The 27222-nt window shown below is 39.1% G+C and overlaps 5 protein-coding genes across 13 annotated transcripts in view; 2 read left to right on the top strand and 3 right to left on the bottom strand.

The window, feature by feature from the left end:
• LOC117576723 (bone morphogenetic protein receptor type-2) overlaps positions 1-13520 on the bottom strand; it is a 29013-nt gene extending 15493 nt beyond the window's left edge. Inside the window, exons 1-2 of one of the 2 annotated variants that reach the window (XM_034261743.2) lie at positions 12953-13520; positions 6752-7525 (exon numbers count right to left, since the gene is read on the bottom strand). In XM_034261743.2, the coding sequence (XP_034117634.1) occupies positions 6752-7108 (357 nt within the window). In that variant the 5' untranslated portion in view covers positions 7109-7525; positions 12953-13520. The remainder of the gene's footprint in view (positions 1-6751; positions 7526-12952) is intronic. The other variant, XM_034261742.2, reaches the window with a different exon arrangement.
• Positions 13521-13859: 339 nt separating this feature from the next.
• LOC117576725 (39S ribosomal protein L55, mitochondrial) lies at positions 13860-14399 on the bottom strand. Its single transcript, XM_034261747.2, has 2 exons — positions 14136-14399; positions 13860-14074 (listed from the first exon to the last, which is right to left on the bottom strand). Exons 1-2 carry the CDS (start codon positions 14307-14309, stop codon positions 13928-13930), a joined length of 321 nt encoding a protein of 106 aa, XP_034117638.1. The 5' UTR covers positions 14310-14399; the 3' UTR covers positions 13860-13927.
• Positions 14399-15416, top strand: LOC117576724 (ATP synthase subunit d, mitochondrial). Of its 3 annotated transcripts, none has more exons than XM_034261744.2 (2): positions 14399-14510; positions 14762-15416. In XM_034261744.2, exon 2 carries the CDS (start codon positions 14778-14780, stop codon positions 15312-15314), a length of 537 nt encoding a protein of 178 aa, XP_034117635.1. In that variant the 5' UTR covers positions 14399-14510; positions 14762-14777; the 3' UTR covers positions 15315-15416. The 3 variants fall into 3 exon arrangements, with proteins under 3 accessions (XP_034117635.1, XP_034117637.1, XP_051863080.1); XM_034261746.2 differs by having other exon boundaries at positions 14506-14529; XM_052007120.1 differs by lacking the exon at positions 14399-14510 and adding an exon at positions 14585-14603.
• A 246-nt stretch (positions 15417-15662) lies between these two features.
• Positions 15663-24045, top strand: LOC117574070 (unconventional myosin-Ib). Of its 6 annotated transcripts, XM_034257696.2 has the most exons (17): positions 16183-16512; positions 16682-16797; positions 16854-17904; positions 17965-18028; positions 18125-18138; positions 18216-18300; positions 18365-18459; positions 19297-19444; positions 19503-19825; positions 19883-20130; positions 20189-20885; positions 20953-21012; positions 21096-21427; positions 22188-22323; positions 22386-22538; positions 22603-22730; positions 22792-24045. In XM_034257696.2, the coding sequence occupies exons 1-17, from the start codon at positions 16222-16224 to the stop codon at positions 22913-22915; spliced, it is 4065 nt and encodes a 1354-aa protein (XP_034113587.1). In that variant the 5' UTR covers positions 16183-16221; the 3' UTR covers positions 22916-24045. The 6 variants fall into 6 exon arrangements, 4 of the variants coding, with proteins under 4 accessions (XP_034113587.1, XP_051862444.1, XP_034113590.1 ...); XM_052006484.1 differs by lacking the exons at positions 18125-18138; positions 20953-21012 and having other exon boundaries at positions 16185-16512; positions 17965-18012; XM_034257699.2 differs by lacking the exons at positions 16183-16512; positions 16682-16797; positions 18125-18138 and having other exon boundaries at positions 17757-17904.
• A 185-nt stretch (positions 24046-24230) lies between these two features.
• Positions 24231-26783, bottom strand: LOC117574071 (uncharacterized). The gene is made up of 4 exons (XM_034257702.2): positions 26437-26783; positions 25400-26082; positions 25179-25338; positions 24231-25119 (listed from the first exon to the last, which is right to left on the bottom strand). Exons 2-4 carry the CDS (start codon positions 26068-26070, stop codon positions 24316-24318), a joined length of 1635 nt encoding a protein of 544 aa, XP_034113593.1. The 5' UTR covers positions 26071-26082; positions 26437-26783; the 3' UTR covers positions 24231-24315.
• Positions 26784-27222: the final 439 nt, after the last annotated feature.

Genomic DNA, 27222 nt, shown 5'->3' with positions numbered 1-27222 from the left:
ACAATATTACATAAAAATGTGTACTTATAGATTATATGGCAGCTGCGGCATTCCACGCTCAGGGTGGTATCAAATACTTGCGAGTTGGCCAACTATATCGAAATATTCAGTGAGCAGAGGAAATGCTTAGAATAACTGCGAGTAAAGACCGAACAAAATGAACCGACGTCGTCGGTGGGGTGAATCATGTTGAAAGGCGTCTTGCAAAATAGGAAATTTATTTCTTTAACGATTGCGGCTAACAAACGAAACGAGGTGTACACAAATTAAGGCAAGGCGGTGCAAAGCAGCGTAAAATGATGAAAAATTGAAACGCCAAAAATGATTTTGAAAACTTTGAACAACAAACAACCAAAAAGGTGGCGACAGAGACGAGAGAGCGGAATGAAAAAAGCCAAAAGACGCGACGGATGCAGACCACATATCGAATGTTTCTCATATAGTCTTCGAGTGTGTGTATTTATGTAGTATTCTGTTGTGTATGGTATACATCACAATCACATCACAGTTTGACAGTGACACAAAAAGAAAAGAGCAGTGAACGGTAGTAAATTTCATGAATGAAATCACAGAATATACGAGTCTTAAGCTCACAATATTACCACACTAAGCTGCGGTAACACCGTCAAGTGTGACCATTTCTAATGCCGAAGTTCACTTCGCTCCAACTAGACTCTGATAGCATTAAGTGTGACGAAGCTGATCACTAAGAAGTGTTACAATTCTCAGACGGAGATCAGAATGAAATTCCTTAATGAAATTCTAGATTGTAACAGCATTAAATGTGACCATTTTTCTTTTTTTATAATATTATAAAGCGAGCTTTCAGTTATGAAATCATCAGTGGAATTTCCATTGAGTAAATAAGTTTGTGGGAGTGTTGTAAATAAATACCTCCGTATGTCGGTTCCACTTATCTAACTAAAAAAAGAACTGAATCCATTTATTCATACAAACTACAATAAGAATAGGTCTATTAAAATAAAGTGTGACCGTTTCAGTTAAAAAACCCACAATGGGAATTTAGCTTTAGTTAAAAAGCTTATTATAATTATATAAAAGTAAAAATAAAAGAAAAGTTCTAAAAAGAACTTATTCTACCAAAAAACAACTGAAAATCCGCCGAAAATCCAATTTTGCATACAAAATAAGAATAAAACTAAGTTTATTACAATAAAGTGTGACCGTTTTCAGTTACAAATTGAATAATAAGCATCTCTGTTGAGTAAACTAAATTTATAAATGCAAATAATATAAAATATTGCATATATCGAACGTGAAAAACAAGTGGACAAGCCGCTGACATGAAAATTAGCTTGGCATTAAATAAGATCACTTGCAGTAAGTGTGACCAATCTAAATTTAAAATATTTCAAGCAGTGGTCACAAGGGAACCCCCTCCCACGCTGATACAGGCAAATATCGTATATTACTCATACATATTTTGCACATACAAGTACATTTATTACCACACAAACAGAGCCAACAAAAAAAAAAGAAAATGTTGTATATAGAGTAGAGATATGTGTCGCACATATAATAATTCAATTTTGAATCATTCTCAAAGCGTTAAATATTTGGCACACACTCAACACTCGCAGCACAGTGTCACACAAATTTTGTACAAATTTTGTGGGCAGAGACCGAGCGAGAAAGAAGCGGGCGTGGTTGCTTGTTTTTATACCCGCTACCCATATGGTTGAAGGGTATTATAACTTTGTGCCGACAGGAAATGTATGTAACAGGTAGAAGGAAGTATCTCCGACCCGTCTATGTGCCGTCTATGGTATATTTTGAATGCGATACTATATCGATATACCAAATATACCATTTGTTATATTTTTAGTATATTCGGTATATTTTAATAATGATGCCCCAAAATATATTTTTAGTATTTTTGTAGTATAATTGGTATATTTTGAGAATAATACCGCAAAATATATTGCTTTTATTCAAAATGGGTAGCGGGTATCTCACAGTCGAGCACACTCGACTGTAGCTTTCTCACTTGTTTTTTTTTTCTGTGTGTGGCATGCGACGTGGGGGCGCGTGGTGGACAGAAATAGCTGCAAAAAGGCAACCAAAAAGTGGGTGTGTGATGTTGTGTGTGTGTGGTTTGCGGTGCATATAAAGACAGCTTAACAGATGACAAAGCGAAAGATTTAGTGAATGTGGTAAGACCCATGCCCAAGTCTATGTCTATCGTCTGTGTCTCTCTGGGCAAGGACGCATTAGAAGTGTAGGGCCTAAGGCAACAGCATTCTGTTACGCTCTCGAGGTGAATGAATCCGAAAATATGTCTCCACGCTAGTTGCACACGTAATTGCTTGTTGCTCCAGTCCTCGCCTCAGTCTCTGCCTCTTTGCTGTCTGCGGCATGTGCAACCAGTCGACGCATCAACAGCAACAGCATCAACAGCGTTGGCTATACATCTTCGGCTTAAGCAGCCAACAGAGAGACAAACTGCAAAACGTTATCAAGCGAAATGCATTCTATCCGCATTTTGACTTGTTGATTGGCGCCGCTTGCAACTCGGCATCTGTTGCCACTCAACTGCAACAGCAGCAGCATCTATAAATGTCGCATATGATATATGCACTATATATATCCGTATATATATATATGTATTTATAAGCGAACATCACCGTCGAGGGCTCCGTAGCTCAGTGTTTTGACAGCATCAACAACCATCATCGTCATCGCCATCGCCATCGCCATCATCATCGTCATTCGTTTCGCCAATTCATCGCCTTGAGAAAACGATTACTTTTTGACTCGTGATAAATAAATAATAACGACATATTATTATTATTCATGTGTATCTTTGCCAACCGACGACTTGGAATGAATTTTAATTTTTAATTCGCTTCATGTTGTCCTTATTCTCTTGAGCTTAAACCTAATTTGAACTTTTTTCATTATTCGCTTAGAATATTGCAACATTCACTTCAAGGCTGCCTAAAGGTAAACAGTTTGCTGTTAACACTTAACAGTGAACTGTTAAAGTTGAGGTAGCTATGAAAACAGCCTGCTGTTAACACTTAGCAGTTAACTGTTAACTTACGGTAGTCTTGTAACTTATCTTTAAGTGTTAACAGCAAACTGTTAATGTAGCTTCTTTAGTAGTTAAGCATTTAATATTTGCTAGCTAAAAATAATTTACGACTTTGCCAATTTTGCAGCTCTGAGCTTCAAGTGTGCTTAAATCTTATAGAACATTTCAACATTCACTTCAAGGCTATCCAAAAGTAAACAATTTACTTTGAACACTTAACAGCAGACTGTTATCCTACGGTAGTCTTTTAACTGAACTGTTAAGTGTTAACAGTAAGCTGTCATTGTAGCTTCTTCACTAGTTGGACCATTTTTTATTATTTACCAGCTAAAAATTGTTTACGACTTTACTAATTCTGCAGTTCAGAACTTTAAATATGCTGAAACCTAATTTGAACTTTGTACACATTCGAATAGAAAATATCAGCATTCAAAAGTTAACATTTAACTGTTAACAGTAAACTGTTATAGCTTCTTTAACTGTCAAGTGTTTACAGTAAACTGTTATTGTTGCCTCTTTGGTAGTTAAGTTTTTGTTATTAATATTTGCGAGCTAAAAATAATTTACGACGTTGCCAATTTTGAAGCACTCTGAACTTAAAGTGTGTGCAAAAATAAATCCTAAACACACAATGCCATTATATGATCACAATTATATGATCTGCGATTGTATGTGCCCACTATAATATAGGAGAGCATTATCGTCGTTATATGGCATACCAAATGATTACGGTAAATGTCTCAATGAAATGTCCGTCTATATCTCTCTGGCTATAGTATTATATAAGTCACTAAAGACTTTCGGTTTTGGATTTCCCATTCAGCGTTTAAGCTTTTGTTATTGAAAGTGTTTTTGTTTTTTGAGTGTTTGTGGTTTTTTTTTTTTTGTTTTTTGTTTTTCAAGCCTCGGCTGATTAGTGCGTTAAACATTTGGACTTTTCGCCAACAGCCAAATACACTAGTTATTGTCTTTTTTTCGGTTATGTAAATGTTTTTGTTTTTTTCCTTTCAATTTCAATTAGTTAATACCTCGCTTTTTAATTAAGAAATTAATGAACGAGGGGAGAGAGACAGCTGCAAAGTACTATAGACTGTTCTCTCTGTATATTGCATCTGTATATAGCCAATTATAGTTTTGCTAGTTAACGAGCCGTAAGTTATCGCCAGCCCACTCAAGATGCCAGTTGTTTGACGTCGGTAGGTCATAAATTGAGAATGCAACTGGGCGTCTAACTTATTATTATTATTATTGTTATCGCAATCAACTTCACGTGATTATACAGAAAAAGAAAAGGCAAGTTAGATATATGGACATCTATATATATTGATATGATAATAGAGACCTTTCTCCCCGCCATCCAATCCAACAAATTCAATTCAATTTGAATTTATGGCGTGAAATTGGGAATGTTATCAATTTGAATTAACTTTTGCTATGCGTTGCTGCATTCGATTGTAAGATTATTGAATTGATATAGCTATCAAATTGATGACTATTCAATTAAGAAGTTTCCGATTCCGATTCCGAATGCAGCACGTTCTCAGTTAACCGCTAGGGGAAGTTACTCGATGCACTAATTGCCCCTGCCCCTGCCTCTCGATCCTCTTCATCTTCATCTGCATGCAACGCAACGCAGCTGCCGCAGATTGCAATGCGGAAATGTAAACGAAACAAACGGAATAACAACACAACGGACAAATGAACGCACTTCACACGCAGAGAGAGAGAAAAATGAAACACGAAAAAACATAAAGGCTAATAAAACAAGGGGCAGAGCGTGTATCTGTGTATCTGTGAGATACACACAACCGACGGGATCGATGGTTTATCTGCGAGATACAAACACATAAAACACTCGTCAATTCGCACGCAATTCGCGCCAATAGAAAGTACATAAATTATAATTACAAACTTAATATTTTCAGCCAATAAACAGCAATTAAATAAACCAAATACCTGCAGCCCTTTTACCACTATCACTATCAATGAATGAATGAATGAATGAACTTTCATGTGAGTATCATTGTTAAATTGTTTGGGGGCAGCTCAACTTTTTTGAGGCATGCATGAGAAAGCAGAAAGAAAATAGTTACAAATTTAACTACAAATGGCCGTAAAACACAAAGAAAAATTTATAAATAAATATCAGCAAAAAAGAAAATGAAAGTTTTCGAAAAAAAAACACACTGTGAATATACAAAACAGTAGCTGCTGCTGCTTTGCTGCCATCGTAACCGAAAATTTTCTTTGAAAAATTTCAGTTTCGAGAAAGTTATTATAGGCAAAGCGTTGCGAAGGTTATTACCAATAACTGCTATTTCATTGAACTACAATGTCACGATGCTGTCAGCGTCAGTCATAGAAAGGAGGAGACACAGATATGCCATCTACACCTGCGGTCAATCAAATAGAAACGATGATATCACAAGAGTCGTGACCAGAGCTGGCCACATTATTGCTATCTAATCGCATGTCTTCTTTTTCTTTTTGCACAAATAATGCTGACCAGAGTGGTTTTTTTCAAGTATTTATATATAATGGTTATTCAATTGGCTTTTAACCATGCACCATAAATATCGATTTTCTAATCAATGCTCTACAAAAATGATTTATTCTGTAATTGATTTCATTTCTCTTTTAGATGGTCAAAGTTCTTTAAGTCTACCAAAAATATCGTTTATCAAAACCCGGTATCCAAAGGTCAGAAGGGTATTATAACTTTTTGTCTTCATTAAATGTATATGAAAGGCCGAGGGAAGCATTTTCTAAAAGTTATTTAAGAAATTCTTTTGTATGGCAAAAAACGCTGACAATCTGGTATATTCTGCACTTTATGGTATATTTTTAATGCAGTAGTATATCAATATACCAAATATATATTTTGGTGTACATATTTGTTTTTAGTATTTTACGGTTTATCAATTTGGTATATTTTTAGTTTTAGTGGTATATTTGGTATATTTTAAAATGAATACCGAACTGCATTTATTAAAAATGGGCAGAGGTTATCTCACAGTCGAGCACACTCCACTGTAGCTTTCTTGTTTTATTCTAAGAGCAGTTCATTCTTCATAAATTTGATTTAATCTATAATTGATTCCATTTTACGTAAGGATATAGTTCTTAGTCTACCTGAAATAAGTTTCTAATAATTTAACACTTCTTTTTTAGTTCAGCTAAATGTCAGCGCATTCCTTATTTAATTTTTTCTATAATTGATTTCAGTCACTTTCAAATATAGTTTCAGCACATTCCATATAAATTTGATTTAATCTACGATTGATTTCTTTTTACTACAAAGTATTCCCAAGTGCACCTCAAATATAATTTATTAAAATTTCTAATCGTTGGAAATTTTTTTAATATATTTTCTACATTTCGTAACACAAAATGTCAGCTCATTCTTCATAAATTTGATAATCTCGCTTTAGATTTTCCAGCGAGCTTTATCGGCTCGTGTTTCATTTGAATTATGAAGGCAATAACCCATTTTATGCCCTTATTAAAATCAGATACGAGCCTCAGCCTGATTCGAGTGGAAATTGGCGCCTAAAAGCACTTTGACCAGAGTCGCCTGATACGAATCTCGCTCTCTCTACCTTACTTTGTACTCTACTAGTAATAGATTAGAAAAGTACTCCATGGAAAAGCCGAAGACTTAAGACTTGAAGGTTTTGTTATTTTGCGAACACTTACCCGATAAACCTCAGAGAAGAAACCGGAGCCGATTTTCTCCTTGACAAAGTCATCGACAGAATATAATGCTGAGACGGCGGTGCGAAGAGCACGACACGAGGGCCCAGTGACCAGGCGATCCGATGAAATGGTGCGTGTCACAGGCGGAGGCGGAGGAAGTCCATTGCCATTGACACTGACGGAGTCCACAGCGGATTCCATCGGACCGGAAGAGGCGCGATACGAGCTGAACTTTCCCACTGTGCTCTGCTCCTGCTGATGTGGCCACAGAAATGGCGATGACGTTGAGTCGACTTGATCGCACGATTTCATCGCGAGTTCTGGCGGACCGGGACCACTGTGCTGGTTAAGGCTCATGTTTATCAGCTGCGACGTATGATGATGGTGTTGTTGTTGTTGGTGTTGCTGTGGTTGTTAGTGGGTGTGTCTAGCGAGGATATCGTCGATGGAGGAAGCAGACTTGCGTTTTACTCCAAACGCATTAGCACGTTAGCAAACACACACAAATTGTATATTAATTATTGAAAATGTGTTCTTGTTTGAGGTTTTGATTTACGAGGAGGTTTTCAGGCACGGCGTAGCACACAACACATTTAACATAATCTATTTGGCAAACTACGAAAATTGACAACTTTGACAGCAATGAAAAAATTAAGAACTGAAACTTTGATCAAAGTTTAACAAAGTGTGACGTCATTTGCACTTCAATTTTGGCACAATTGAAGGAAGATTTGATATGGAAGAGGACACTGGAAGCGCTCTAGAAACGGAAGTCTGCAAGAGAAAGAGAGAGAAGGAAAGAGATTAATTTATTGTATACGTAAATTAAATTATATTATATTTATAGATTGAATATATTAGAACCTCACTTATTTAATCGCACGCTGATTGCGTCATATGAATATACGAATATTCAATTCATGCCTTATCAATATGCGATTCGATTCAGCTTTAGAGATACTCGATAATGTATCTGAAATTTCCGACTCTAGTCTGTCCATTTCCTCCGTCTGCTGCGGCAAACTGATACGGCTTTAAATAGTATATTTTAATTGGTTTGGTCTATTTCCAAAGCAAATAAAAGTCACCTGCACAAAAAAACACAAAAACTGTTGCACTTTCCTTACATTTTTCAAGGTTATCAATAGCCACCTTCATTTGTTTTTTTTCGCTTTTTGGACTTTTTGGCGATAACGCAAAAAACGAACTAAAACCTTGGAATCTGAATAATTTAGATAAGTCCCCAATTTGTAGCTCGACGAGTGTGATTACACCCTATTGTGTGGGGAAAATAACAAACAAACAAATAAACAAAACTTACAATTAAATTCCACTCAAGTACAACACAAAATGTTGTTTCCACCGTGCAACAAGTGAGGCTGATAAATGCTGACATAACAAATTATTTTTTCATTTTTTGCTTTAATCAGCAAGAACAACAACGAGTTGGCAATTTGATTTTGCACCTTGTGTGTTATCAAGGGACACACAACCATTGCGATAAGATAATGGCGAAAAAATAGCCCAGCAAATCAACGAAGCAAAAACAACCACGAAAAATGTGAATTGCAGGTGAACAGGTGAGACCTCCAAAAAAAAACAGGTAAAAGAAAACTAAACCATATATTATAAACTAATAATACCCCCCGAAAGTATTACATAAAATGTTGAAATCATAATCATAATAATAATATGTAGTCATATAGCTCGAAATTCGAAATGAGCTCAATGAATTCCCCCAAAACTCTCTTTCGGCTCAATTACAATTACTAAGCACATTTTTTCCCTCAATTTTTTTGCTCAACATCTAAAGATTTCTTTAAAGCAGCAGCCAGCCCATAATTAGGGTCAATTGCGGCGGCCAATTGACAAGACAACACAAAACAAAACACTAAACACAAGAGTAACAAATGCTATAGCAAGAGTCAATCTCAAGCTGGAAACCTGCTACACTTCATTAGGCTCCATGACAAACTGTGTTAAACACACCTGAGCAGAGTCCAAAGACTCAACCTGCCACCTGCCACTGCCTCCCTTTCCCCTGTTGTTGTTGCCACTTTGATACAAGCACAAACAAAAGCGAGAAATGCAAATGTTGTCTCTAGCTGCGGATGAGAATCTTAATCAGGCCACAGCATTATCATTTCATAGGCAAAAGAGCTTTTGATTGAGGAATTTTGCAAAAACCATTCAAATATTTAAAGAGCCCTTTAAGTAAGCTGCAAGAATTTGCAAACTCTCTACGAAAATCAGTCTAAACGAGTCGGAAAGCTACTGTCGAGTGTGCTCGACTGTGAGATACTCACTGTGAAGCAAAGTTTTAAAATATACCAAATTATATATAACATGTACTACCCACTGTAAATAAGTACAAAATGCGGTATTATTTTTATACTATACCAAATTTATATACCACTAAAATACTAAAAATACGTTCAAAATATACCATAGAGTGCAAAATATACCGTATACTACGGTGAATAAAAGAAGGGGTGGCAATTTTTTAATATACCAAATTTATATACCTCAAAATACTGAAAATATACCGATGCTACATTTGGTATATTTATATATACATTCAAAGAAATACAAAATGCAGTATTATTTTTATACTATGCCAAATCTATATACCACTAAAATACTACAAAAATATACCACATATTTTCAAAATATACCATAGAATGCAAAATATTCCGTATAATACACGGGTAAATAAAAGAAAGGGTGGTCATTTTTCAATATACCAAATTTATATACCTCAAAATACTGAAAATATACCAATTGCTACATTTGGTATATTTATATATACATTCAAAATATACCATATTCACCCACAGTGAATGAAAGCAAAACAGTGCAGTATTAATTTTAAAATATACAAAATTTATATTCCGCAAAAATGCTATAAAAATATACCATATACCACATTTAGTATATTTATATAGAACATTGCCGCAACGAAATCTAATAAATTCCTCGACTTTCAGTCTAATATATCAAATATTTAAAGAGCCCTTAAGAAATTGCAAACTTTATAAAAATCAGATTGGCAAATCTGATAAATTCCTCAACTTTCTGTCAATATGTCACTGCCAATTGCAGAAATATTCGTTGAAATGTTTACACACGCTGATTGATCACATTTTAACTTGGCAAACTTATTTCAAAAATGATGAAACATCAAGGTTAGTTTTAGTCAGCAACTAAAATTGTGTTCGATGACCCCAGCAAACTTTATCAAAAGTTGAGCGCCACATTAAAAGTTGAGCGATAAGTGATAGCAGCTTTTTGATATGTGACAATTTACAATCTACAAATTTATTTGGTCACAAATTAGTTAAGAACTTAATGTTGGCATGATAATTGATTTGCGTATTTTCGTCTTAAATATAGATTTCATTCGCATGTTTGCCACACATTAACCAAAGCTATATTCAACAGGTTGAAGCAAACAACGAATCAAAGGATTAATATGCGAATGCAACTTTATGGCTGCCATAAATTCCGATAGGCAAACAACGCATCGAAAAAAAACAATAAACAAATGGAACGAGATACACAAAAAGAAACAATGTAGACTGAAATTGATGTTGTCGCCGTTGCCCGTCGCGCTTCATCAATTCTAATGCGTCGCTGTTTAGTATCTTTAAGATATGCACACTCACATGTACAGAAACAGACACAGATACACAGATACAGATACAGTTGAGAGAGACTGTAAATTACCAACTTATTTAGTTCATGACACCAAGCAATGTATCTTTATAGATACACTATTAAATTGGCCAAGTATATGGCAACGTTTTAGGGCCCATTTACTTAATGTTTATTCGTTTTCAGCGGCAGTTAATTCTATTTTCAACAACGAAATTTCATAAAGATTTGCTGTTTATAAGTTCCCGAGATCTAAACAGAACTTTTGTATAGACTAGAGAAAGTGGCTCTCAAGTCAATTTCCAAAAGTTATGTTGATGAACTTTTGCTACTCATTTTCTTTCATAGTAATTTCTTTTTGCTCTCTGGTGGTCGAAAGCATTGTAATTTTGTCACTCGCAATTGGGGGCAATTGACCTCATAAAGATTATCGGTCCTTGTTAGGAATAAACAAGATATGTCATTTGTTTTAATGTGAGCTATTTGGCTGTGTATTATATTCCAACAATTTTGGGGTTGTTTTGTGTTTATATTTAACCTTGTGTTCTAAGATTAAGTGGAAAAGGTTTAAGGTCTGTTCCCTTTATTAAAAGTAAAGTGTTCTATTTAAATTAAATAGATTATATTTAAACTTAATAGTATTATTTTTAAAGTCATTTGTTTTTATGGCAACTTCTAACTTGACTTCTTCAAAAATACGTCTAATAAATCTTAATCAACATTATATTCAAACTTTCTTCGCATTATTTGCAAAGGTTTCTCGAAATTACAACTTTGATAAATTGAGTGTTTAAACAGCGCTTTCTAGCGATTATAATCATATTAATATTGGGAGAACTAATGATTCAGCAAGAGTATTTAAACGTCGACTCGCCGTAGGGCAAAAAGAAAGTCAGAATAAGACTGATCTAGATTATCTATAATCTACACAATATTAAACGCATTCGACAAATGGTTAATAAAAAAAAAATCCATTGTTTGCTTGTTTTGCATGTAGAGCAAAAGCTTTGTTCCACTGTGCGCTGTTCTAATTGGAATATTGGGCAAACTTATTCACTTTCTAGTTGCAGTCAACTTTGAACTAAATCACGTGAATGAGCCAGAGCGAGATAGCGTTACAGTGAAAGAGTGAGTGAGAACTGTGCACAATGAAAAAGTCGCCGCAAAGCAAAGCACAAAGCGAATTAACTTTAAATAATAAAAGAATAGGACAAGAAAAGAAATTGTTTTATTTTCGACTTCAAGTGCAAGCAGCAGCGAGCAGCATAAGAAATTGGCGAGAAACTAAACTAAGCAAAGGCAAAGAACGAAGAGGAAAACAAAACGATAGCGCATAGTACACACACACACACACACAAACATGCATTGTAGGGAACTCACAGACAAACACATACATATAAGTGCATCTGCCAAAGCGCCAAAGCGAAAAAAGGTGCAAAACGGAAACAAATGGCGCATTTGGCGCATGTTGTTGTTGTTGATGTTCATGTTGTTGCCGTCGTTGCTTTTAGGCAATAGCAAAGCAAAATAAAAAACAAAAAAAAAACGAAGAGAAAAGAAATAAGGCCGAACTGTGTTTACTAATTCCCTAAACACCACAAAATGCACTTGGCATCAAATCCAATAAGCAGCAGCTGAATCACTCCTCACTCAATTTGGTGGTAAAATTCTTGCATGTGAATGTCTGTCTCTGTGTGTGTATGTGTGTGCTAGTCCAGTATGAATGGATGGATTCACATAACAACAAGAAAAGAAGCGAAACATCTGTCGCAGCATTAGCATTTTCCGTTGAAAAGTGGCTTTCCACTCTCGACAAGAAGAAAAGCAAAACGATGGAATTGGGAAAACGGCTGACACCAAAGACCAAAGACAGAGAGCAGAGCAGAGCAGAGCTTCTTCATCATCATCTCGCTGCTTTTTAGTTGCTTGCAAATGTGTTTGTGTTATTTTTACATTTCCGCTGCTTACAAAAATATTTACATGAATGTGTGTGTGTATGTCGGCGCGCGTATTAAACAGCATTCCAAGCGCACAGACACGCACACAAACTCACAGACAGGAACACGCACACACACACTCAAATGCAGGCGCGTCGTTTGCAGAGCAGACTTTGATGCATTAGGAAATATGTACGTTTGTATGTATTTATGTTGTTATGTGTGGCATAAAATGTGTCTAATTTAAATTACAATTCTACCAAATAAACGCACATATTTTGTTTCACAAAAAAACAGCATATTATTAATGTACTATCCCCAGGCAAAGGTCACATCACATCTATGCATCAGCAGCAGTGGTGGAGGAGGAAAAGAGAAAGAGAACACTTGCACACACACAGGCAAAGGCATGCACACGCCTACACACGAACATAGAGTAAAGCGCAAGCATAGATACACATACATAGACTTACGTATATGTATAGGTGTGTATATATGAAACTGTTGTGCAGCAGAAATCTCATTAAAAGAAAATTAAGAAAGCGTCGTGTGCACTCATTTCTTATTGGCAAAAAAAAACAGCAAAACAAAACATAAAAACATTATTTACCAATTGTTGACGATGTAGTTGTTGTTGTTGTGATAATCCAATAAGTGCGTGCTGTATGTTTGTATGTATGCGTTTTTGTCTGCTGCAATTGTATTAATTTGAACACTAACACTAGCTCAAAACCGCGGTGTTTTCTTGTCCGAAACTACAACTTTTATGTTTGGAAGCAAAATTTCACTAAGTATTATTATTATTATTATGCTGTCTTGTTTACTGCTGCATGCTGTATACAATCACACGCACACACTTACGCACATACGTGTGTGGTTGTGTGTGTGTATATGCGTTTTATTAGACGCTACACTGCCCCATTCAAAATTTTTGACTGTGGCTTTTTTCTTCAGACGACGACGACAACGACGAAGCTGCAGCTTGGGCGAGTTAATTTCGTTTAATGCACCGGCAATTTGGCAGCTTTTCCTTATTTATGGTACAAGCAATAACTTGCAGTAAACGAGCATTTGTATTATATTTATATATTTGCACTCGCGGAGAACCGTTTGCAAAATAAAAAAGCGACGCGCGTCCCACGTCAAGCGTCGTTTTGCTTCGACAATTTCAACAATTTTAACAACTGCCAGCACTGTGTGACCACGGTGTGATATCAAAATGTACTATTTAAGGTTCAGAAATAGCTGTTGGTTGGTTACACTGTGTTTGGTATATACGAAAAAGCAGCTCAAATAGGCGGCTGCATTTGAACAACTTTTTATTTTGTAATTTTTCGAAATGTAATGCTCCATAAAATGTTTTTGGTATAATCTTCGATACATACTTTTAATTGGTTAAAAATTTTAATTTTTGTGAAATTATAAAGGCCTAAAACCTTGGAATGCCATAAGATATTTAAGGCTCCCATACCGGCTACAAAAAATACCCAAAGTCCAGAAATAAAATTGCACAGTGCTGCCAGACAGATTTTTTATATAACAAATCTACAACGTTTTTGTTTTATTTACAAATCTAAATAACGGACTATTTCTTTTTAATGTACTTCATATACTTCTTGGCATTGAAGTTGTCCTCCACTTCCTCCATAATCTTGACTTTCTTGCGGGGCTTTCTGGCCTCCAAACGCGCCTTACGCTCCACATCAGACAATGTGCTCAGATCCAGAGGGAGCTATACAAGAAGGGATTAATGTATTAAATGCTATACACTTTAGAAAGCCTATTAAGTTAACCTTGATTATTTTGCGGGGTTCGTGATAACGTATGGTGGTTGTGGAGCCATCGGGATGCACAACGACAGTTGGATAACTGCGGCAATACACAGATCGATGTAAACGCGTCACGGATGCGGTTGACGATGACAGCGCACGCACTTGCTGCACTCCGCAGGCTAACACTTTAAGCATTTTAAGTCAGGAATATTAATAAAACCGCTAAATTGTTGCAGTTTTCTTCACAGGTTTGATAAACACAAGTGCCTCACATATGTGCGTACAGTGTGACCAAATTTAAAACGCAACCATGTTAGGAACACGTAACAGTGGATGACAGCTTCGATTAGAATTATTCGATTGCTCAGCTGATTCGATAATAACTACATTGTTCAAGTAAGTGGTGTGAAAAAACGTATGTACTAATAAAATTAGAAAAATATAAAAAAACAAGCGATCGAAAGAATATAATTCCGAAAAATAAGAAACGTACGACAGTAGAGTTAACGTGCAACTTAAAAACACACAATACTGCATTGTATAACCGATTTGTTGTGCATTTTTTTTGCTGCGGCAAAATTACATAATTTTTGCAGGCCGAATTTTCAATGTTGAAGAACGTCAACTAATTTTGATTAATTTTGCAGCAAACGCTCTGGAATAATGGCAGCCCGTCGCATCGCCCAATCTTCGATCAACTGGTCCGCTCTCGCCGAGCGTGTGCCTGCCAACCAGAAGAGCAGCTTCAGCGCCTTCAAGACCAAGTCCGACATTTATGTGCGCTCTGTGTTGGCTAACCCAGAGAATCCCCCCAAGATCGACTGGGCCTACTACAAGCGTTTGGTGCCCGTTGCCGGTCTCGTCGATGGCTTCCAGAAGCAGTACGAAGCTTTGTCAGTCCCATATCCCAAGGACACTGTTTCGTCGCAGGTGGACACGGAAATCGAGCAGTCAAAGAGCGAGATTGCCGCATACAAGAAGGGTTCGGAGGATCGCATCAAGAACTATCAGAAGGAAATCAGCCATCTGAAATCTCTGCTGCCATACGATCAGATGACCATGGAGGATTATCGCGATGCATTCCCCGAGACCGCCCTGGATCCCATCAACAAACCTACTTTCTGGCCCCACACTCCCGAGGAGCAAGTTGGCTACAAGTCCAAGGAGCAGTTGGAGGCTGAGGCTCAGGGACATCATTAAACTAGGCGAATTGGCGCGACTCCTTTGGCCACATAATAACGAAAATATTGTAATTCGAAATGTTCAGATCGTTGGAGTGGAATAAAAGTCATTTAAAATGAATTTTAAATGTAATATTTATTTATTTATTTAAAACGTGCGTAGTGGGTGCATATAAGTGTGCCCGCATGTTGCATATCAAAATATGCCTGAAGCGGTAACACAATATTAACACTCTCGCACTGCTATGTCAAACAGCTGCTATGTTTTGTATTGGACATTAGTGTGCCCGCTTCTTTCTTAATATTTAAATGTGAAGCTTACAAGCCTATGTTAAAAAACAGCTGCTAACTTCAAATTCACTTTAATACCAATGTAAACAAACATTTTTTAAATTTAATAGTTGGTTAGAACTATTGCAGATGAAATTGGAATAAATAAATCGAAAAAAACAGGCAATAAATTTGTTTAAATGGATAAGAGCTATAATTTGTAACTTTGCCTTAAAATTTCACTGATAACATCGACTGTTAAGCAGCGCAAACTTGCGTCGAAGAGTTCGTTGGCTTCTGTTACACTTACGCTATGTGCTACGTTACGCGTTGCTGACTTTGCCATTACGTAGGTACGTAAGTGTTGGCGTAGTGCTTTGCATTTCTCTACAAAATGCCCAAATATTGTGAGAAAAGGTAAACAAAGCTGTTGCAAATGCCAACAAAACTAACAAAAAACAAAACAATATTGTGAACAACATTCTGCAACGCCACAAATAAATGGAATAAACAACTTTAACTGGACTGCAAGCGCCACAAAAGGGGAAAAGGCCCCCAAACGATAAGCAGACTACACACTGTTGCTGGTCGCAGCAGAAAATGAAAATCAATAATTCAATCAGAAAATCAAAACACGAATTTGGTGATGATAAATTATGCAATTATGGCAACCCATTTTCTTGCAATTGTGTCTCGTTGCAGCTACAGCAGTTGTTGCAGTTGATAAATTCAAATGTTTATGCAGCACAATTGCATTTATCGTTATCGTCGTCGTCGTTGCCGTTGTCGTTGTTGTTGCTGTTGTCATCGTTATTGTTGTTGTTGCTGCTGTTGTTGGCAAGATGGAACAGGAGATTGGCACCTGGGACTCGGTGCTGTTGGAAAACCTCTCCGAGGATAGCTTCATAAACAACATACATCAGCGCTATAAACGCGATCACATCTATGTGAGTATTATTTTATATATTGAAATGTAAGTTGTGTACCAGACAGCTCGATCTGGTTTGTGTCTTCGCTAAGCACAGACTCAAGTGCAGGATATGGTTTGTGTAGCAATGAAATTCAGTTGGAATTTTTAGCAAGATCAGTTTATTTAATTAATTGTTGTCCTTGCAGACCTACATTGGAACCTCTGTTGTGGCTTTGAATCCATATCATCACATATCCGAGCACTCGCTGGAACACATACGGAACTATGGCAATAAAGGCATCTTTCAGCTGCCACCACACATGTAAGCTACCCTCTTCTCTATCAAATAAACACTTATTTAATGGTAATCCTCTCTAGCTATGGACTCACCAATCTGGCGTATCAGTCGCTCAAGGATCAGAGCGAGGATCAGTGTGTGCTTCTCACTGGCGAAGGCGGCTCGGGCAAAACGGAAACCTTCAAAATGATTGTCAATTTCCTGACACACATCCAGGATCGCTCGATGTCGCAGTCGCATCCGCATCCATTGCGCAAACAGTCCTCGAGCAGCTCCACAAGCGGCGGCGTTGTCTTGCATGCCCACAGACGTGCCTCGAGCAGCTGCTTAGGCAATGCCAACTTTATCATTTGCAAGAACCAAGGCAACAGCGCGTCAACAACAACAGCGTCGCGTCGCCAGTCGCCTTCTCCTGGCCCAGGACCAGGAGCGTGTTCACGCTCGCGCACCGAGAGCATTGAGCGACAGGCGCGACGTCATATGCGCGAGAAGATCGTGGACTTTGATTTTTCGCATCACAAAAGCACCGAAAACATAAGCACACTGTTGGAGTCAGCAGGCAGCCAAGGCCAAAGCCAAGGACAAGGCCAGAGCCACTTGCATCCAACGAAATCCTGCTTCAAGCATCAACAGACACAAGTGAACAACACTGCCCACAGCCCATCGCCCAAGTATTTGCACGCAGGCTGTCGCCAGTGCGGCCACAGCAAATGCACACGCGCCCAGAGCCTGGAGAAGGAGGAGCGCGAGGCCGCTCTGCAAATGCTGCGTGGCAGCAACACTCGTCTCACATCCTCAGTGACGGTGCATCAGCGTGGCAGCTGCTCCAATCTAGTGCGACAGCATTCAACAGAGAGTCAACCGGAGCGACAGGCTGTCATGGGATCCACGCAACGCATCTCGCTGTACGATGCACATAAGCTGAGCAAGGTGCTCGGCAGTGGAGGCGGAGGAGGAGGAGGTGGAGGTGGCAGCAGTTCAGTGTCGCCCACGCCCTCGGCCAGCTCCTCGCTGCATCGACGCCACAAGTCACCGAGTCAGCGGCTGCGCGAGTGCGTCACCTGCGCCGATGTCTTCCTGGAGGCCATGGGCAATGCCTGCACCCTGAAGAACAACAATTCCAGCAGATATGTAAGTTTAGAATATATCATAGTACCTCAAACTATGTTAACCAAATTTGACTCTTCACAGGGCAAGCTCTTTGACATTGAGATTGACTTCAAAGGCGATCCCATGGGCGTGCACATCACACACTGTAAGTAGCTTCCCTGGATTCAATTAATCATCATTTAAAGCTCAACTTATTCTTACTAAAATTCACTGTTGTTTCCATGTCTTGCTCTTTACCAAGATATGCTGGAAAAGGTTTGATTGTTTGCCACAAGTTTAAAGATTGTTATCGACTCTTATTTTATTTATAAACTTTATTTTATCATTCTCAGACTCGCATCACGGACACCATGATTGGCGAACGCAACTTCCACATATTCTATCAACTGCTGCTCGGTGCGGATTTGCAGCTGCTTAGTGAGTAGTTAACTTATTTAGTTTTCATTGGTATTTCATTAATCTGCTGCCTTGTTCATTCAAGAATCCTTGAAGCTCTTTCGCAACGTGGAAAAGTATGAACTGCTGCGCAACACAACTGCCATGGAGGAAGATCGCGCCAACTTTCACTACACAAAGGTGACGATTTAATGTACTCTAAATATCTTTTATATCCCGCTTAGTTTTACGGAATTACAATGCTAAATTTGAATGCTGAGTTTACACAAATTGCTGTCTAAGTCATCAGTTTAAATTATCATAACTTGCTTGAGAGCATTCAGAATTTAAGCAGCTTTAAGTCAACTTTTAAGTACCAAACAATTTTAGCGTTCTACACAGTTTATTGACAGTCATAACTTTACAATAATGTAGATCTTTTCAAGTGACCTTAAAAGGTTTAAATGATTAATTAAGCTTCTTTATAGCTTACAAACCATTTAAAGTTTTGTTGAAAGTCATAACTTCAAAATAATTTAGATGTTTTCAAGAGATTTTAAAAGGTTTTAATGACAAGGCTTTTAATGACTGTTTATAATCAATTTAAAACTTTACTAAGTTTATTGTTTTCAATTGTGTTTCACTTATGATAGATTACAAATCGTTTTTTAATTGTTTGTTCATTTGCAAAATAATTTGCCTATTCACATTAATTGATATAAGCTCATTTCTGCTTCTGATTGATTGAAAATGCTTTTAAATCAGTTCATAATTAATTGAATAACAAGGCTCATTAGCTGATAATGTGCTTATAAATTGATACCTCAATTGATAAAGCATCATTCCAAACTAAATGCTTTTAAATTGATTCTTCATACTTACCTCAATTGATGTTTAATGAGACCAATATAAATGCTTATAAATTGATACTTACCTCAATCGACTCAATATAATGAGTCCAAAATGAATGATTTTCAATTGATACTTAATATGTTTTAATTTTTTAACTATACTAATTACTCCCTTTATTAATTATAGCGCTCTTTGGACGTGCTTGGCCTGAGCTGTGATGAGATCAATTCGATTTTTCGCGTCATTGCCGTCGTGCTGAAGCTGGGCAATTTTATCTTTGTGCCCGTGACCAATATCGACGGCACCGAAGGCTGCCAGATATCCAATGTCTATGGTGAGTTTGAAGTTAAATAAATATACTTTATAAATATAATAATCTTTGCGCTCCACAGAGGTGCAGGAGACGGCGCAGCTGCTCAATTTGGAAGCTCAAATTTTAATCAATTGCCTGACGCGAGCGAACAGCACGAGCAGCACACAGGAAGATGTGGGCTGCGAGATGGACGCTCGACAGGCGGCCAGCTATCGGAATACACTCTGCCGCACGCTCTACAGTCGCCTATTCACGTGGCTGGTCAACAAGATCAACGAGACGCTGAAGTCAACGCAGCGAGAAAAGAATCTGGCCTTGCTCGATTTCTATGGCTTCGAGGTGCTGGAGCACAACTCCTTTGAGCAGTTTGCCATCAACTACAGTGCCGAGAAGACACATCAAGTGGGTGACAACAATATCAACTAGTTATAGATTAATAATTCAATGCTTTCCTTGTAGAACTTTGTGTTCAATGTGCTGCGCGCAGAGCAGGAGTTATATTTGCGTGAGGGTTTGGAATGGTCGCGCATCGATTACTTTGACAACGAGTCCATTTGCGAGCTGATCGACAAGCCCAGCTATGGCATACTCAGCCTCATCAATGAACCGCATCTAAACAGCAACGAAGCGCTGCTGCTCCGCATCCAACAATGCTGCGCAGGGCATCCGAATTTCATGACCAGCGGCAGCAATTCCATGTGCTTTCAGTGAGTGCTCCTTCAACGAACTAAATTCACATTTTAAACTGTTTATTTTCGCTTTCAGAATCCGTCACTTTGCCAACGTTGTCAACTACTCGGTGCATCGCTTTCTCGAGAAGAACTCAGACATGCTGCCCAAGTACATTAGCGCCGCCTTCTATCAGAGCAAACTCTCGCTGGTGCAGAGTCTCTTTCCTGAGGGCAATCCTCGACGACAGGCCAGCAAGAAGCCCACAACACTCAGCTCCAACATACGCACGCAACTGCAAACGCTGCTCGCAATTGTGAAGCATCGTCGTGCCCATTATGTGTTCTGCATCAAGCCCAACGAGTGCAAGCAATCGCATCAATTCGATCTGGCTTTGGTTCAGCATCAAGTGCGCTACATGTCACTGATGCCATTGGTGCATCTTTGTCGCACCGGGCACTGTTATCACCTGCCCCATGTGAAGTTCTTTCAGCGCTATAAGCTGCTCAATAGCTTGACGTGGCCGCATTTTCATGGCGGCAGCCAAGTGGAGGGCATTGCTCTGATCATACGCAATCTGCCGCTGCCATCGGCCGAGTTCACGCTGGGCACCAAGAATGTGTTCGTGCGCAGTCCGCGCACCGTCTACGAGCTGGAACAATTCCGTCGGCTGCGCATCTCCGAGCTGGCTGTGCTCATCCAGAAGATGTTTCGCATGTATCATGCACGCAAACGCTATCGACGCATGCGTCACAGCCAGATGGTCATCTCGAGTGCGTGGCGCACGTGGCGCGTAAGTTAAGGAGTCGCTTATTTTTGATTGTGATTCGATTTGATTTCGGTTTTGATTTTGCATGCAGGAGTGCCGCTTTGGCATTCCCTTCACGGGCCGTCGGCACTTGTGGAGTTTATATCGTGTTGTAAGCATTGCATGTTGCACTCTCTACTTTTCTATCCCTTCATTTTAAATTCATCTTTACTAATCTCTTCTATTTCTTGCCAGGCACGCGAGGAGTATCGCACGCTGAAGTACAAGCGACAGGTGAAGTGGGCTGTCGATGTGATTGCTCGGTACTATCATCAGTGGAAGATCAGGCAGTATTTGTTGACCATTCCTCTGCGTCTGCCGCCCAACACGCTCAGTCCGCTCTCCTCGGAGTGGCCAGCGGCGCCCACATTTTTGATGGATGCCTCGCGGCTGCTGCGTACCATTTATCATCGCTGGAAGTGCTACATTTATCGCAACTCCTTCGATCAGACGGCGCGCAATCGCATGCGAGAAAAAGTCACGGCCAGCATTATTTTCAAGGATCGCAAAGCGTGCTATGCGCGCAGGTAAGACAGATAAATCTCTTTACCATAGGATAGAAGGGTATTAGAACTATGAAATATATGTAATAGGAAGGAGGTATCCGCGACCCCTTAAAGTATATATATCAGAGTCAACTATTGAGACGATATAGCTATGTCCATCCGTCTGTCTGTCTGTCCGTCCGCATGAACACCTAGATCTCAGAGACTGTATGATATAGAACTATAATTTGTTTAGACAGCAATTTTTATGTTATAAAGAAATACTTTTGTATGAGTAAAACGCCTACTTACATACCACCGGTCTTAGTATTTTTCGCTGTATGGTATATTTTGAATATAGTATCAATATACCAAATGTAGTCTTTGGTATAATAGGGATATTTTGCATTCTATGGTATAAATTGAATGTAGTACTGTTTCAGTATACCTCATACAGCATCTGGTATATTTTTAGTATTTTTGTGGTATATTTAGTTAGTATATTTATTAATTTATAAATAGACAATATACAGCAGGGTACTACTACTACTACTATGTACTACTACTACTTCTACTACTACTACTACTACTACTACTACTACTACTACTACTACTACTACTACTACTACTACTACTACTACTACTACTACTAAATATATACCAAACGCTATATTTGGTGTATTCAAAATATACCATACCGCACTATTTTGGTTTTATTCACAAAGGGTAGCGGGTAACTCACAGTTGAGCACACTCGACTGTAGCTTTCTTACTTATTCTAACTAAATTTCTCCTTTGACAGCGTGGCGCATCCCTTTGTGGGTGACTATGTGCGACTGCGTCACAATCAGCAGTGGAAAAAGGTCTGCGCCGAGACTAATGATCAGTATGTGGTATTTGCGGACATTATCAACAAGATCGCACGCTCCAGCGGCAAAGTGAGATACCATATTAAACAACTAATTCAATTGAGAAACTAACTTTTTTTATATTGCCACAGTTTGTGCCCATTCTGCTGGTGCTGTCCACATCCTCGCTGCTGCTGTTGGATCAGCGCACGCTGCAAATCAAGTATCGAGTGCCTGCCTCGGAGATTTATCGCATGTCTCTGAGCCCCTATCTGGATGACATTGCCGTCTTCCACGTCAAAGCGGTGAGCATGAAGAGTGTGTCACTTAAGAGTGCTTCAATCTCATTGAAATCTCTTGAATTTACAGTCGGAGTTTGGTCGCAAGAAGGGCGACTTTGTGTTCCAAACGGGTCATGTCATTGAGATTGTCACCAAAATGTTTCTGGTCATTCAAAATGCCACCGGCAAACCGCCCGAAATACACATAAGCACAGAGTGAGATTCAGACTAATTTAAGCATTTAAATACTTTGTTAATCTCGGTAAATCCTTTGCAGATTCGAGGCAAACTTTGGCCAGCAGACGGTCATCTTCTCATTCAAATACGGCGGCATGTCGGATTTGGCACAAGGACCGCCAAAGGTCACGCGCAAGGCGAATCGCATGGAGATCATTGTATGATCATTGAGTTGCTGCCACCATCATCAACACCACCACCATCAGGGTCCAGCTGAAAAAGAACAAACAGTTTTTAAACTTACACTTACTACTATTGTTTTCCCTATGTGCACTTTGACTTTCACTTGGGTCCCCGGGACCAAGCCACAAATTGAGATACGAACGTGCTTTTTTCTTTCATTTTTGTGCTCACAACTGACAATCAGTCTTTGAACAAAATGTTGTCAAAAATTGTGCCAAGAAACTAAAAGGAAAACGATGAAAAAAAAATCAACTGCACCCAATTCTTTTGCATTAAATAATGTCTAAGTATTAATTAAGTTAACTAAACTAATCGAAACGAAACGTAAATGGAAACAGAAACGAAGGAGCAACTGAATTTATTTAACTAATTTGTCGACACTAGGTTTAAATTGTAAGTGAAGCACCAAGTCGATTAGCATTGCAACTACGTTAGGAACGTGGCACAGAAGACAGTTAGAAAGACAGCGAGGCGTTAGAAACATTTTACACAAATATCGAAAGTATATATACATATATATAAACAATTTACTTATTTCCGTTAATAGAAAAAGAAACGAAACCGAAGCATTTCTCTTAAATTTAAGGTTTCATACACAATAATTAGTGAACTAATAATGCTAGAGAGACCGCAATAACAAACAAATATATATGTATACAATGCCCCTGTGAGAGAGAGATACAATATATATATATATATACTTACTAGAACTATATAGTTTGGTAAACAAAATACAACTAGTGTGTGACAAGAAACAACTTTTTCCCCAAGAAAAACCAATAAAAAAAACGTTAATTAAGCCAACTATTTACAAGCCAGAACATGTAGTTAAATATTTAAAAAAATATATATATCTATACACTCATCATAAATCTATATAGTATATATATACAGACATATAACGAAAGTGAGAGAATCTGAAACCAAAGGAAATATTATACGAATGTTTGTTGGGCATGGATACAATTGCAGCTACAAGATACAGATACGGATTGCCAGATTTATAGATGTGTGTATGTGTTTGTAGTTGTTTATATAAGTAACTTGTTATTGTTAGTTCTCGAGGCCAAAAAAAACATAAACAACAAATGTAACTACTGCTCATTTCGAATATACGACTATGAAAATAGTTTTTATTTAGATTTTAAAATACTTTTGAAGAAGCCAAATACAAATACATTATCTATTATTATATATAAATATATATATTTAAACACAATCCAAGCAGTTGGTAGTTTATAAAACGAATTGACAAACAAAACCAGTTTAGTTTAGTAATATAATAAAGCGTAAAGTGTAATGGAAAATTCTTCTTTGTACAACAAATGATTTGCGATTTGCATTTTGACCACCATGCCCACCTTTGACCCCAACGAATAGCTTATAATTTGGACTTTGGCTTCTTCAGCATTTCGCGCAACACGCGTCTCAGTATCTTTCCACTGGGATTCTTAGGAATCTCTTCGACAAAGATGACGCCACCACGAATACGCTTCGCTGGCGAGGCACGCTCATGAACGAAGGTGATGACATCGTCTTCGCTGAGCTGAACATTCGCCTGCTTCACCACAAATGCCATGGGCAACTCGCCAGCCTCTTCATCCGGTCGTCCGATGACGGCAGCATCTTTAATCTTATCGTTGGTCAGCAACAGAGCCTCAATTTCTGCTGGGGGCACCTGGAAGCCCTTGTACTTGATCAGTTCCTTGATGCGATCCACAATGAAGAACTCAAACTCATTGTCGTAGTAGCCAATGTCGCCAGTGTGCAGCCAGCCATCCTTGATGGCAGTCTGCGTGGACTTTGTGTCGCCAATGTAGCCCTTCATGATGCCATCCCCCTTGAAGCACAGTTCGCCACGCTCGTTGGGACCCAACAGCTTGCCCGTATCGGGATCGATAACCTTGGCATAGATGCCCACTTTGAGCACGCCCACGCTGCCTGGCTTGCAGAAGTCATCCGTCTGCACCAGCACACTCAATGTGGACTCGCTCAAGCCGTAACCCTGACGAATGAAGGGCACGCCAATGCGCTCCTTGATCTGATCTTCGGTCTCACGACTGAGCGGCGCAGCGCCACAGAGGAGCACCATCAGCGAGGACAGATCGTACTTGTCCACAATGGGATGCTTGGCCAGGAAGACCATCAGTGGTGGCACCATGAAAGCCATCATGACGCGATATTTCTACAAAGATGAAAGTTTAAGTCTATAGTTTAATAATTTTCAACAATTGTGGTGCTCACCTCGATGGCGGAGAGAAAGAGATTCTCCTCGAACTTGGGCAAGTAGACGAGACGTGTGCCCATTGTTGCTGTGGTGATGAGCGTCAGGCAGCCAAAGGCATGGAACCAGGGGATCACGGTCAGCAGCGTAATCTCACTGAGCGGCATCATGGTGGGTTGACTGCAAAGGAAGGGAAACAAATTAAGTAAAATTTAAAGTTTCCTTAAACGTTCTCACTTACATTTGCGAGTCGAGGGTGGCCAGCAGATTGGACTGCGTCAGCTGCACACCTTTGGGCAGTCCTGTGGTGCCCGAGGAGCACACAATGAGTGACACATCCTCCGCTTTGTTGGCCGTTGGTGAGGTAAAGTCCGGGGTCGTCTTGAACTTGTCGTTGTTCATCAGATCCGTGAACAATTGCACATTGGGATGATTTGTGGAGTTGCCGCTCAGAGCAATGATGGCCTTGACAAACTTGTTGTTCTTGGCAACCTTGGCCACACGATCCACGGTGATCTTGGAGGCAAAGATGACCTTTGGCTTCGACAGATTGATGGCGTGATCCACCTCACGATCCGAGTAGGTGACATTCAAGGGAGCCACAGTGGCGCCCACAGCGAAGCCCGCAAACATGGCAATGGCAAAGCCAACGCTATTCTCACTGGACAGTCCGATGACATCGTTCTGCTTGACGCCCAGTTTCTGGAGGATTTGGGCCAGACGTACAATGGAATCGTACATGAATTTGGCATTGTATTCGGTGCCGGTGACGGCATCAATCATGACCGTTTGGTCACCAAAGCTCTTGTATTTCTCAAGCACATATTGGCCAAGGGAACGATAATCCTGGGCAACTCTCACTGGGATTGGGCCACCGAAAACAATGTTGCCAGGCAGCAGTTGCGAAGTCATTGTGTGTGTGTGCTGCAAGTTGACAAAATAATATCAAATACTTTAGTATGCCGTTCAAGGGTGGGTTTTCATTTCCCTTTTGACTGAAAAGTTACTCTTTGAACCGACCTGGTGGCTAATCTTATCGGGCTGTATAGCACAGAGAGTATCTGTATCTCTGGTTTAAGGTAATCGAATTAGAAACCGAACCGAAAACTGCTATCTATCAAATTCACGAATTTATAAATATTCATGGAGCGACGCGTTCCAAAGGTCAGCTCTTTGAACTATGCACATGATATGGAGGACATCTTGAGTGTATCTCTATCTCTAATCTCTAGTTGAGCTCAATTGCTAAGCACTCCCTTATTTGCATATTGTACTTACTTAATAAATTAACTTCTTCGATGTTTTCTAGGTTACAACGCTTCGAACACAGTTCGATGGAGCGAGCGAGCGAACAACTGACAGAGAGAGATGGAAGTGGAGAGAGACTGCGTCCGTTTGCTTGCGGCTTCGACGACCAACTAACTGTTTCACGCAGCGAGGGACCCGCTTTTTTTGTGCTCCAATGGCACCACGATTAGATTATGGCGATAAGATTAATGTACAGCGCGCAGGCGCTTTGGCAAATGTTTACACGGATTTGTGGTTAAGCACATATGCACTATGGACCAGCCTACTTTATATATTCGCCAATTGTTTGTGCGTGAGAGAGGAGTGTGGTGCGTGTGTGTGAGTGTGTAATATGTTGTTCATATTTACACGGGTGGTAAACAGCTGATTCGCTTCACACGTTTTGGCAACGCTACGCAATTTAATCGAATTCAATTATCGATACATTATGCTTCAAGTGCTTATCAGCTGCACTCAAAGTTCCCAGCCAAAGCTAAAGTTCTTCATCTAAAGTTCACCTTTGTTTATTTCCGTTAATCAAATTGTAGTCAGCTCATGTGCTTTAGATTTCCTGTGATTCGCAACACTTTAAAGATAAACTTTGAATAACGTCATTAACCATTTCAAACGTAACAAGCGCCACATAATAACTCAATTCACAGCGACCGTTATAGGAATGAGTGCTCAAAATGGCGCTGTTGAACTCAAAAGGCACTGTTACACTGATGGAACCAGTAAGCGAGTGATCAATTTGAATTTAAACTTTAATTAAAGCTT

The sequence above is a fragment of the Drosophila albomicans genome, chromosome 2R, assembly GCF_009650485.2.
Source record: "Drosophila albomicans strain 15112-1751.03 chromosome 2R, ASM965048v2, whole genome shotgun sequence".
Lineage (NCBI taxonomy): Eukaryota > Metazoa > Arthropoda > Insecta > Diptera > Drosophilidae > Drosophila > Drosophila albomicans.
Note: the sequence above shows the minus strand (reverse complement) of the source record. Positions and strands in the feature narration are given on the sequence as shown.